Raw genomic sequence first — 13,152 nt, forward strand, 5'->3', positions numbered from 1 at the left:
GAAATATGATACATTTTCCCACCAACACTAGATAACACCCATCCCTACAACACTACAAACACTTTGTTTCACCATATCCCAAGACCCTCCTTGCTCATGATGCCGCAAAAAAAAAAAAAAAAAAAAAAAAAAAGAAAAAAAAAAACTAACGTGCACTCTCTGTACTAAGTCACACGCACACAGTTCATAGTTTCACTACACTTTATGACCTATGGTCCCAACCAGCAGACATGCCCAGCTTCCTGAGTACTGCTGGAGCCTCATAAAGACATAAGGGACTCCTAAGGCAGGAAATAAGTAGAATATATATTATCTAAAACTACCACACAATCTCTTTCCAGAAAGTCCTAGTGTTACCCAGGACCTCTTTCAATGGCTCCTACAGCCCAGAAGGAAATGTGAACTCCTTTGGAATGGGAAGTTCTTTGATGGGACTTACCCCTAGTGGCAGAAACTTGCCAAAGGTGACTATTAACTATTTTCTTATAATTACCCAAAGACCAATTTCTATGAAAGAGTTCGGGTGTTACCCAAGACCTTTCAAAAGACATCTGCAGCCCACGGCTGCACTACTTCCAGTTGCAGGGAAATCCAGACTCCTTTGAATTGAGAGGTTCTTTGATGAAAATGTATTACCAATGATACAGGCTGCCAAAGGTGACTTTCCACTCAGAGTGTAACCTCAAGCAAAGCGGAGTCCAGTAACATCCACACACACACAACAAAAGTTTGCTGTACATTCAAAAGTGACCAAAAATATTCTATTCAATGTTAAGATAAGAAAATGTAGCAAGAGAGTCATAATTAAAGACAAAGAAAATTAATCAAGCATAGAAAATTGAGGGTAAGATTTAGTATAGTGATTAATTAAGGAAAAGGAATTAATTGCCTGTTAACATGCCACTTGGTATCGAGTACTTCTCAGAACATAAATGAATCAGTATAGGGTCAGTCAGATCTAGATCAGCACAGACAACTTGTAGTGCGTCGTTTATAAGACAAGATTTATATGATGTGGTGCTTTGCCTACCCCTACCCTGTTTGTTTGTTTGTGTGTGTGTGTATGTGTGTGTGGACCTTTCATAATCCTGGTGTCATATCTTGTAATAGGATGTGTTTAAGGTGTCAGGCTCATTCCCTGTATGGGTAATGGGCCAATAATGTGCCTACGGAGGACAAAGTCTTAGCCATGTGGAGTAGCAGAAGGTGAGCCATACCAAGGACACACTCAAGGCATCACAAGAATGCAAGTCATGATAACGGTGTGCTTCGGTGTACTAGACCTAGAAGGTGTGGAACATAGCTGTGAACAACATACCCAGTGACCAGCCAAACCTAGAGAACATGGTCTGTCACTGGAAAATGGCTACCTGTATCCACAGACACAGCCTGTCTACAATACAGCTAAGCTCATGTTTTTAGGACTAGTATACCATTAAGTGACTTGTAACACCAGAGGTCTGAAGTGGAGTGTCAATTCATTATCATGCTGTGCAGTGGACACTACTGTAGCTTGCAGGGTTTAATATGTAATTACGTTAACTTCATTTCCCATAATTCTTCCTTTTCTTATCAGTTAGTATTGTATGAGTTATGTCACTAGTGATTACTGATAATAATGACATCTATATGCAACCCCAATATTTCTATCCCTGGTTTGGCACCTTTACACAAGCATGGCGACACATTATGCTTTCAGTGATTCAATAATCAAATGTATGAATGTTATCAGCCTCTCCCTAGCCAGCAGGAAAATGAGTTATCACAGAGAGCTCAGAAGTCTTTCAGCCTACTTGGGTCATTAATATCATAAGGGATTCTACTTTAACCATGGCTTACACACCCCCATGAAACTCTGGATTGACTAATACTCTCAGGCCATCTTTTATTTTCTTTTTCTCTTTTATCTAAAACCCTACACAAACACTTTTTTTCATACTGGATTCCTGTTTCCCGCATTGGCGAGGTAGAACAAGGAAAACAAAAAGAAAGGCTGCATTTGCTCACATCCATTCTCTAGCTGTCATGTGCAAAGCACCAAATCCACAGTCCCCTCTCCACAACTAAGTACCAAAGACCTTTCCATGGTTTCCCCAGGCCACTTCACAGAAACAACCCCAGTATACAGAATCATTCTCATTCAGTCTATACAATGCATGCCTTTCACCCTCTTGCATGTTCTGGTCCCATTCACTCAAAATCTTTTTCACTTCATCCTTCCATTTCCAATTTGGTATCATCCTTCTTGTCCCTTCCACTCTTGGTATATATTGCCTCTTCGTCAACCTCCCATCTCATTCTCTCCTTATTTCCAAACCATTTTACCACATCCTCTTTAGCTCTCACATACTCTTTTTATTACTATATTTCTCTCTTACCCTTTAATTTCTTACTCAACAAAACTGCCACATGCTGCCCTCAAACATATCATTTCCAGAGCGTCTACCCTCCTGTGCACATACTCATCCAGAGCCTATGCCTTGCATCCATACAACACTGTTGGGACTACTACTCCTTTAAACATACCCATTTTTGCCCTCTTTGACTACCTCTCTTTCCAAACATTCTTTAATGCTCCTTGAACCTTTCCTCCCTCATCCATATTCAACGAGTCACTTCTGCTTCCATGGTTCCATTTCTTCCATATCCACTAAACTTTTCTTCATTCAAACTTACACACCTCAACTATCCTGCCCCTCTACAATGCAAAACCTAATAACCTCACGCTTATTCACATTTACTCTAAACTTACTCCTCTCACACACTTTCTGAACTCGTCACCAACTTGAGCAGTTTCGAGTGACGAAAGTACTAAAGCAGCCAGAATAAATATATAAACATGAACTTCTAAATGTATGCTAAGGCACATGGAAAACGAAAGGAAAATCAGTAATACCTTCATATAATCTGAAGGATATAAAAATTAGAATGATTACAAGGTGTGACTTACACAGAAAATCAGGATGAAGAACATGATTAAAACAAGGAAGTTATGATAAATTTAATTCAATGATGAGAAAGTGTCTCTACAGAAATGTGAGCATATTCATATTAGTGAAATGTAAGAAGAATGACATTCTGGAAATTTTGCTTAACCTACTAAATATTCTGAGGAAGAATAAAGAGTGAAGATTTGGTAAACTGAGTTGTACATAACAATTCAAGACATAAAACATTTCATAAGACAATTATATTTTACTCTTAATAGTGCAGTCTAATCTTCAAAATCAATAATATATCAGAAAATCATTTTCACAAAATAAGATATATCTTTACCAGACTTTGCTGTTAAAGACATTAACCCTTAAATGCAGGAACTGTCTCAAGATTCCACCACCATGAGTGCATTTGAAAAAACTCTTTTTCAGTTTATCAACTGATAAATTGGAATGCAGAAAAAAAAGTAATATAACTATCTCTGAGTTGTCCTAGTGGAGTGCTCAATAAGTGCCAGGATGGGGTGTGGCTGACAAAGTTCTGACAGCTTGAGATAATATAGAGGTCATATTTCTTACACTCTCTTGAACTTATTATCATGCTCTATTCTTATATTTTACACAGGTGAATATATTCAGAAATATTATGCCAAGCACACTAAAAATTAGTGGGAGAAAAGGGGGTGGCCTTCACACTGGGCAATTATTCCTCACCTTGAGATAAAAGGGAAAGCCATGGAGGTCTTGTCTATTTAAATCACACTTTATACTTATTTCTTCATAGTAATGGTGGTAAACAACATAATTATATGTAGAAATAGTCATACTTCTTAAATGATATTTTACAACCAAAATGAGCTTAGAAATATGCTAGCTCTTTAAAAACCACTTTTTAACAAAGTCCTCCATCACCCATTCCATCCATGAAAATTAGGTGTAGCTGTAAGGAAATCTACTGCTCTCCATGATTATCAAATGCTGAATGTGTGTGGTTGGGTCTTGTGCTGGTTACCCTCCTCCTTACTCCTGCTAAAATCACTTTTTGGGTCACTTCAAATTTCACCTGTTAGTCTTCTTTGCCTTCCTCACCATCTGCTAGTTGTGATAAGTTTCCTCATCATCACTTAGGTCATCCAACAATTTATGTATTTTCTACCAGGTTAATGCTGTACACATGGCCTCAGAGTAGAATGGACATCTACCTACAGCGGAGATTGCAGGAGTATTGAGAGTTGAATTTTTTCTTATGCCTGCCTGGTGATGGAAAATACCTCAGTGGGCAACTAACAGTGAGATCAGTCAGCTGGATATTCAAAAAGAGGCAAGAGAAGTTAATTGTCGTGTGATGAGAGCTGCCATCTCAGATCAGATCTTCAAGTCACAACAGCTGCAGTTTAAGGGTTAATGTGCTCTATCTTTAATATGTATATATATATATATATATATAAATAAAAAAAAATCTTGTAGGGTTAGACTCACTTTACATAGCACACTGGCATACTAACCTTGCAGGTGGGCCTGGTGCCAGTAAGAGCAACATCAAGAACCAAGGCCTTCCGCACTGCTTGATCCACCACTTGTGGTGCAATTTCTCCAGTTGATCGGTAAAGCTCTTCATCTTCCTTTGTAATATGGAAGAACCTGAGGGGCATGAAATATTTAGCACCGGACCTTTGGATAAGTCTGTCCATATGAACACTAAATTCTGTGGAAACAAGGACGACCTACATACCTGATTAATCATAAAATACGTAATATGGCTTCTAAACTGATTTTGTCTGGAACTCTGTATACATGAGTTCTGCACTGTTCTTGCTCCATTATCCATACACACATGTGCTGATTTTAGGGAGTCATCTCAACTAAAATAGCTTGGTCTGGTAACATGACACACTGCAGGTCTTCTGTTTTATCAGGCTATTTGTGGCTGCAGTCCCCAGGCCTATATAACTCTTACAGCCCAGCTCGTACAATAAACTGTAAATATTCATCCAGTGAAATCTTTAATTTTTCATGAGCTAGTTCACAGTATTATGATACAGTTCGTAAAGGTAGTGTACTGAATAGTCACAGGCTATGGGCAAAGCCACTTATTTTCTTTTCTAACCATACTAATGGTGCCCTTCTCTTTGGTTTTATTTTGAATTCTGTCATTCATTCCTTAATATTTTTGAAGTCAAGATTGAGGACCTCACCAATACTACAGAGAATAAAGTCAAAATGATTTCAATAATCCCAGGTAGCATATACATAGCAGAGTTAGTAAGAATTTTGAGAATTCTCTGAAGATTTATTAAATAGCAAAATTCTCCACCTTTAATGGAGAGTTTACATGGGCTTCAGAATCTGTCATAATTTCCATGTTCCATAAGTTCACAAAATAACTTCTTTGCAACTGTGATGGTTGCTTTATGGTATCTACGGTAGTAAGGTCATCTAAAACAATTATTCATATTAATTTTACATCGTCTCTGATGTCCCTCTTCCTTGTCTGCTTGTGTCCAGTAGTCTGTATAAAGTTGATTTTCTATCTCCCAAAACAAAGGAGATGAAACTTTCCTTGATGTTATGTCATATGGCTTGCAGGAAGACTTAATTCATATTTACTTGTAAACTTTCTGGAGCCCTCTGGAGATGTTTTCAGGCTTATTCTGGCATTATTCATAAATGATATGAAGCTATGCTGGACATGAGAATGACAAATAGATGAGGTGTAAGTATAATTCTTGATAAACTGAACTTAATAATAGTACACCTGAAAAATTATCGTTTTCCCCTCTTGGTATCTTGGACAGGAGTTTATTTATACATTTTCCTACTTCACCAGTAATTATCATTTCAGTGTTTTTGTGCTTTGACTCGACAGTCACATTGGTTAAGGCTCTTGAAAGGACTGCATATCTTATATCAGAATACTGACTGTTTTCTAATGCCACAACTTATTTAACAGTGATCATGCTGTTTTGATATTTGAAGGATCACATGCACTGGAATAAATCACATGGTCTTATATCCTTAACATCTAAATAAGGTGTTAAGCTTTTGGTTGATGGATGTAGTTTGACATTGATGGCCTTAATGACCATTGGAGTTGATAGGCCTAAAACTCAAACCAATCAACCTTCTTATTTGTAAGATATTTCCACCCTGAAGCTGTATTACCCTTTTCACATGAAGAAAAGCCGACCCTCAGGCCTTTCAGTTGAGAGTGCATGAACTAACTTCTTTCGTCTTTCATGGTTGCCACACAGTTCATCTATGCCGAACCTATTCTACATCAGATGGCCAGCTGTTGTTTTTAGCCACTTCTTGGCATTCCATTCATTTTCTCATTTGGCAGAGTCACATTTTCTTCAAGTGTCTTTTCACGTGGCATTCTTCCATACCATTACAGCTGACCTCAATGAATATTGTTGCATTCAATCTCTGTCTCTATTAACATGGCTTCTGTTTCTTCTCGTTGCATTAAGTATTAAGTTGTAACAGTATATTAATTCCAGCTGCTAGTATCTTACTTTCATTTTTTGATCTATCAGTTGTATCTTACTTCTACATATGAGAACTGGTTTAAAAACATATATTAACAGACAGCTTAACCTCTAGCAGAAAATTTGCATCCCTAAACAAAGGGTAATACATAACTAAATTCTAAATGAATTAATTAATCTTGTGATTTACTTTCCAGTTCAATGGTGGAATCAGCTGGTATAATAACCATATTCACAATTGCAAAGATTTGGATCAGGCTGTCATTGACGGGAAAGTGCTGCTTTTCCCGTTCTTCCTGTATTGCTATATAACAAGTCTTCACATTAAATTTTCATAATAATTTTTAACTACTCCTTCCATTGCTACATAATCTGCTATAATCCTCCTTCGGCATCAGTAATATGTACAATATCATCCAAACGTCTATGACATTCAGTTCTACTTTCAGAACATTCCTTCATCTCTGCAAAAAAAAATTTTTCATACATAATAAAATGTGGTAAGAGTACACTACCCTGTCTGACATCAAACATCCTGTCAAATCCTACAATTCAACTATAAGTAAAACTGAAATGTGCTCTTGATATTTATCAAATCTGTTGGTATTTCAAGTTCTGTAAAGTGCTTCCCATGTTTTTCCTGAGGATACAGTTGAATGCCATTACCGGGTCTTGAAAACACATGCTGCTCACATTCATATTCCCAGCTCCTTACTACATACCTAAACTTTCTGTGCCAGTAAATGAATTAATGTACTCACAACACAATAGTCACTCCGACTTCCATGCAATCTATTCAACACCACTAGCCATTAATTTCAATCCAACACTCTCTCAAACAGCTATCCTATTTGGTTCATCAAGGAAATTCCTCTTTATTTCTGACTGTTTCATTCTCCTTCTTTAGCCTTAGTGGACAAATCAATGACTTACCCTAACCTTTTGGTACTTGCTTTTTTCTCCATGAAAAGAGAAATGTCTGGAGTTAACCATAAACCATACATTCACCATCCTTTGTTCAAATTCTATTGGAAAGAAGTCTGGTCCTGACACTGGGTTGTTTTTCAAAATGTGCTATCTTTCCTATACTGTTATTTCATCCATCCATCCATCATCATCTAGTTAAGCTTCATTCTCACTGGCTATTTGCTGAATGTTGACTGTCAGTAGTTCCCAAAAATATTCTATCAATCTCTGCAACTGGATTATTTGTCAAATTATGCCCTTCTGTATCTTTAATAATTAAGCAGGGGATCTGCTTCCTAACATGTCCACAAAACATTTGCTTTTAAATAAAATATATATACTTTTTGGTAAGACAAATCTTTCAACAGATGACGACCAGTTTCCTCCCACAATTATTTTCTTTTTATTTCTTTGTACCCCATATTCTGTTATACTCACTGCTATTGTGCTTTGACACTTTTGCTTTCTTTTACTCCTTAATCAACATGGTTATTCTCTTCTGCCTTCTTTTACCTCCTAATCAAGGAAGCTGTCCTCATTCTTTTGCCTTTTACTTCCTAAGTCAACTAAGTTGTTCTCTTCTGCCTTCTTTTACCTACTTAGTGAACTAAGCTGTTTACTTCCATCTGCTTTCTTTTACCTCCTTAGTCAAGTTTTTTTTTTTTTTTTTTGCCTTCTTTTGCCTCCTAGTCAAGCAAGCTGTTCTTTTTTGCCTCCTTAGTTAACCAATATGCTATTTTTCTTCCATATTCTCTCCAAGGGATATATAAGCTATATAATTCTAAGAAGTCATGATAGTTAACAAAACCTATTACTCAAAAAATTCTAATACTTAATCAATGTTACTGGTTGGTGGTCTTTTGGAAATGCTCTGCTTTCTCCTCTATAGTTATCTTAAGACATATTTGGATTACAATGGAGTTCAAGCCCTCCTTCCTCAAAATATTCGATGTCTGTGATGAAAGAATTTCATTTTTCTTAACACAAGAAAAGTTCTGAGAAACTGTCTTGGAGCAGAATGCATAGGCATACTACCCATGAATTTTCTTTTAAAGTCTGATAGATAAGCAGAGAAAATATACTATGTAAAAATGACGGAGGATGGGCCCTTAAGATCACTGTAAAGCTTTACAGCTCTAATTAATTCATGATGCTTTCCAAAAATTTTGTAGATCCCCTAACAATCATCAGTTTAATTGTAGATAGTGCAATGCATTGCCCTCTCAGCTTTGCATCTTGTGCTTTTTTCAGACTTGTAAATGATGCCTTGCCCTTTTCTCTACTGGAAAATTAAGTCTGATTATCACTTTAGGGTTTTCATAAACATGTATGTTTACTAAATGAACCCTAACTGAGGCCAAAAGGGGCTGCCCAAATTGGCATTTCCAAGCAATATTGACCCTTTTTTTTGGCTCCACTAATGACAACTACTGCCAGTGTAAGCCTCAGAAACCAACAAGCATTCAAAATTGCCAAAACGCGTGCTCAATCCATCAATCTGATCACACTGCTCACAGGTGCTTTCACATTCTTATACAACTCTGCATCAATGATATTTACATCTTTGTAAATATCAGAACCAAGGTTATTCACAGCTTTCCAAGTCCCTGCAACAAGGCCATCCACAGCAACACACTCCTTAAAAATAAGAAATGGTGATTATCACTACATTACCCCACACAGCAATGAACAATGCCTGGCTCAAAACGTAGCTCCAAAGGAAACTGCAGCTGTACCTGCCTAGCTTACTCAGCACCCAGGCACTGTTCCAAATGCCCCCAGCAATACTCAGTATGGTTTGAGTTCTGTAAAGTGGAAGTGGTTGGCCGTTCAGGTTTATGTTATGGAAGGGTGGAAGTTAGACTTGTGTCAGTCTGGAGTTACGAGGGCGACTGCATTTTTTGGGAGGATACACAGACATCATTTTTGTGCGTGTGAAACAGCATTCCAATTGTGTGATGTAATTTAACATGTCTGCTGTTTCTTGAAAAGTGTTGGGGTGTTGTGATGTAACTGTCAAGTCATTTGCATATGAGAGGAATTTCACAGTATGGTATGCAGGAGATAATGAGAATGTCATACATAAAAGAGACTGAAGACAGCTGGAAAAAGAACTTTTCCTTGGGGAACCTCACCATAGAGTTGAGGTTTCAGATGTTAAACCTTTATGGATGATTCTAGCTTGTTGGCCAGTGATGAATTTGTAAACCACTTTATCAATTTCTGAAAGGTTGTGTACTGTGTCCTTTGTTTGAGGATGTGTCTGGGGACTGTCAAATGCCTTGTAGATCTCTACTGCCAAAATTACAATGTGAGGGGGGATAGGGGTGTTGTGATTGATTGATAAACTCGTGCAATGTGGGTGAAAGTGAAACTGCTTGCTTGATTCTTCCAATGGTCAGTTTTTCAGTGTTGAATAATGACAACAGCATAGTTATGACAATAAAATGATGGAGAATTAGTGGGACATTGGGTTTCAGGATGGGTACAACACAAAATGTTGGCAAGGTTCCAGATTTCTGGGATCTACTGTGTAGCCAATAGTTGAAAGTATCTGTGAGTTGTTAGGTGAAGGTACCTGTGACTTTGATTGCAATTGGGTGAGTGTTTTCAGTGGAAGTTTGAGATGTTATTATGGGCATTTGCTCAGGGTTTTGTAAAGGTTTTATATGCATTCTGAACCTTTAAGGTTTACTTATGCTTTGAAGGAGGGTGAGCAGTTGTTCTGGAGTGGATTTTAAGTAGTTTTTTCATGACTGTCCTAAATAGGGGTGAAGTTGGTTTCTTGCTAATTTTTAGTTGTTTCATGGGTATGCCTGTGTGTTCTTTAAAAGAGATTTTGCTTTGGTTAAGTGCTTTCTGTGTGGTGGCTGGGGTGGTGTAGTTTCTCAGAACAGAGGTGTCTTCTTTATAGAAGAAGCAAATATCAAAAAGGATGTCTTCACCCCTTCAATAAGGATGACGCACACACAGTATCGTCTATCCTTTCTCTTTTCCCCGTATGGTGTGATTGGACTTCACTTTTAAAATTGCTATGTGGTGTAGAAATGTCAATAAGTGTTAGTGTAGTCAACTTCCAACCAGCAAATCAATACTTTCCTTCTGTTCGCAACTTACACTCAAGATGTCAGAGAAATCTGTTCCACAACTTTGTGCTACCATGGCATGGCAGATATGGAAAATCCAGATAATTTCATATATTTATAAGATATATTCCATGTAATTGTTGATGCACAACAAAGGAAGGCAAAGGCTATGGGAGTGGAAATGAGGAAATATTATACCTATCTATATGAATGGGGACCAAGAACAGGCACTGAATTACGGCCCAATCTCAATGATGAATGATCGGTAAGGTTCTACAAAAGATAACAGAAAGCAACTGCCTCACTTTCTACAAAGGAGAAATTACCTAAGTGAGAGAGCATGGTTTTTTGGAAAGGAGGTCAGGTGTAACAAATCCCTTATATTTCTAAAAGAAAGCCTTCTCTTTCTCGAAGGCAAAAGAAAGACTTGGTGGACTGTCTGTATTAATCAAAAGCATTTGACACCATACTGCATGGAAAGCTGATTAAGAAGCTGTATCACCAGGGAGGAATAATGGAGGATACTCCTTCAATGGATAGATTATCTAAGTGGAAGGGAACTAATGAAATGTCAAAAGAGTCTTCTCAAAATAGGTGTCACCAGTGGAGTGCTGCAAGGTTCTGTTCTGGGACCATTACTCTTCATGATCTATGTATATGACTTGCCTGAAGGTATGGATTCCTACCTCAACATGTTAAGATGATGCAAAGGTTATAAGGTAAGTGAAAAGCATAGAGGATCATAACCTTTCCAGGGAATCTTGAAAAACTCCAATGAAGTTTAACATCAATAAGTGTAAAGTGATGAGGATGGGTAACAGTGAAAGAAGGCTTTGATAAAATTGTCATCTAGCAGGAAACAAGCTGCAGAAAACGGGAGAAATACTTTGGGGTCTTACACTATCCCTAACCTGTCACTCAGTTTCCATCTTGAGTGAATAATTGAGACCAACTGTGTCCTAGCAAATATCAGAATAGCATTCAAGTGTGTTGTTAAGGAAATATGAAAAAAGCTGTTCATGTCATACATGAGGCCAAAACTAAAATTCTTCTCCAGTTTGGCCCCTGCACCTAAAGCTCAAAAAACTAATAAAAAGGGTCCATAGAAAAGCAAACATTGTACCAGAATTAAGAAGACTGAGCTACAAGGAAAGGATAGAGGTTCTAATTTGCCCTCCTTGGAAAAGAGAAGAGAGGGAGCTGACTTGATCACAAACTTCATTTCTGAAACAGATCAATGATGCAGAAAATAAAGCCCTTTGAGAACTGTAGGGATAAAACAAGGAAAGGGAAATAACATTTCATTATTAAAGGACATCAAAATAGATGCAAGGAAGTACTTTTATGGTATAATAGTAGTAGATGAATGGAATAAATTGACTGAGGATAAGGTTAGTACAAACAGCACACATATATCTAAAAAGTTGTTTGGTACTGAATGTTTGGGATAGGACACCACAAGTGTAAAGCTCAATCCTTGTGTAGTTCAATAAGTAATCAGACAACTGTATTAGTGTTATGGATGAAACAAAAACACAGCAGTATACTCGTACACCTGGTAGCAATAAATGATTTACACCACCAAACAACATGAACACTTACAATAAACCCCTCACCACAGTGGGAGCAGTAACCACATCATTCAAACAAATTTGTTCCATATTCAATACCTTTCAATATTTGAGAGGATTCTTTTAAACTTCCAAACATCCACCATACTGGAGTTGGGTACTGGGTCACAAGCCTGCCACAGTAAAAGGGTTAATAAGCATACACAAAAATATTTTGTAACTAAGCCTAGGTAGTACTCTTAAAGCAACTCTCAAGATAAAAATGTAAAAATATTTCTATTTCATTCCCACTGAACCAAAAATTCCCAATTCTCATTCAACCATGGATGCCAGATTCCTATCAAACCATGGATGCCAGCCAATTTTGAATGGCTGCAATAATCTTCACAACATTACAACTGGGAGAGAGACAAGGGCCTTTAAGTGGCAGAAGCAAAGAAAATGGTCCAGCAACATTTAAGCATTCAATAATTCACAAAAAGAATTTCACTGAGTAATGTAACTTTCAATAACCAACATAAAAGCTGCTGCTAAACAAACTCTCGCAAGAAACTGACTTGATGAATCTTACACTTGAAGCCAACTAGTTCGATTACTGTCTGTCTAAGGAAACTGCTTGCATTTGTTATACAACTAACAACACATTTTGGGAATAAACGATTTTGTGATCATTTTCTTCAAAGGATAAAACTCAATTGCATGTAGAAAAGATGAAGCCCATCCCCTATATTTCCATTAATTTTGTGCAGTCTTCAAAGTCTGTTGATGACATTTCTATTTCTCATTTATGTGCAACATATCACAAGATGCACAATCCCTGCAGGAACAGCACTGTTTCTAAAAATAAGGACTGTATTACATCAACAGAGATATTTTTCTGTATCAATGTACCTAATACAACCGAAAACCAACAAGCTATAACATCAACGGCTTGCCCCGAACCAGCTCTGACAAACCAGCATTAATTCCAATCACCATCAGGCTAGCCTTTTCCCACACAAATAGCAATGCTCCCCAACCAATACATTTTACACAAAACTGGAGCAAAATCTAAAGCAGTATTCAGTCTCATCCAACATCTGCAAAGATGAAGATATCAAGTATG

The 13,152-nt window shown here is 37.4% G+C and overlaps 1 protein-coding gene across 3 annotated transcripts in view; it reads right to left on the reverse strand.

Moving 5' to 3' along the window:
• The window catches only part of LOC139752104 (uncharacterized), a 38,891-nt gene that overhangs the window by 11,222 nt on the left and 14,517 nt on the right, over positions 1 to 13,152 (reverse strand). For all 3 annotated transcript variants that reach the window (XM_071667997.1, XM_071667996.1, XM_071667995.1), the window contains exon 3: positions 4,442 to 4,577. In XM_071667997.1, the coding sequence (XP_071524098.1) occupies positions 4,442 to 4,577 (136 nt within the window). The remainder of the gene's footprint in view (positions 1 to 4,441; positions 4,578 to 13,152) is intronic.

This window comes from Panulirus ornatus, chromosome 12, assembly GCF_036320965.1.
Source record: "Panulirus ornatus isolate Po-2019 chromosome 12, ASM3632096v1, whole genome shotgun sequence".
Taxonomy (NCBI): domain Eukaryota; kingdom Metazoa; phylum Arthropoda; class Malacostraca; order Decapoda; family Palinuridae; genus Panulirus; species Panulirus ornatus.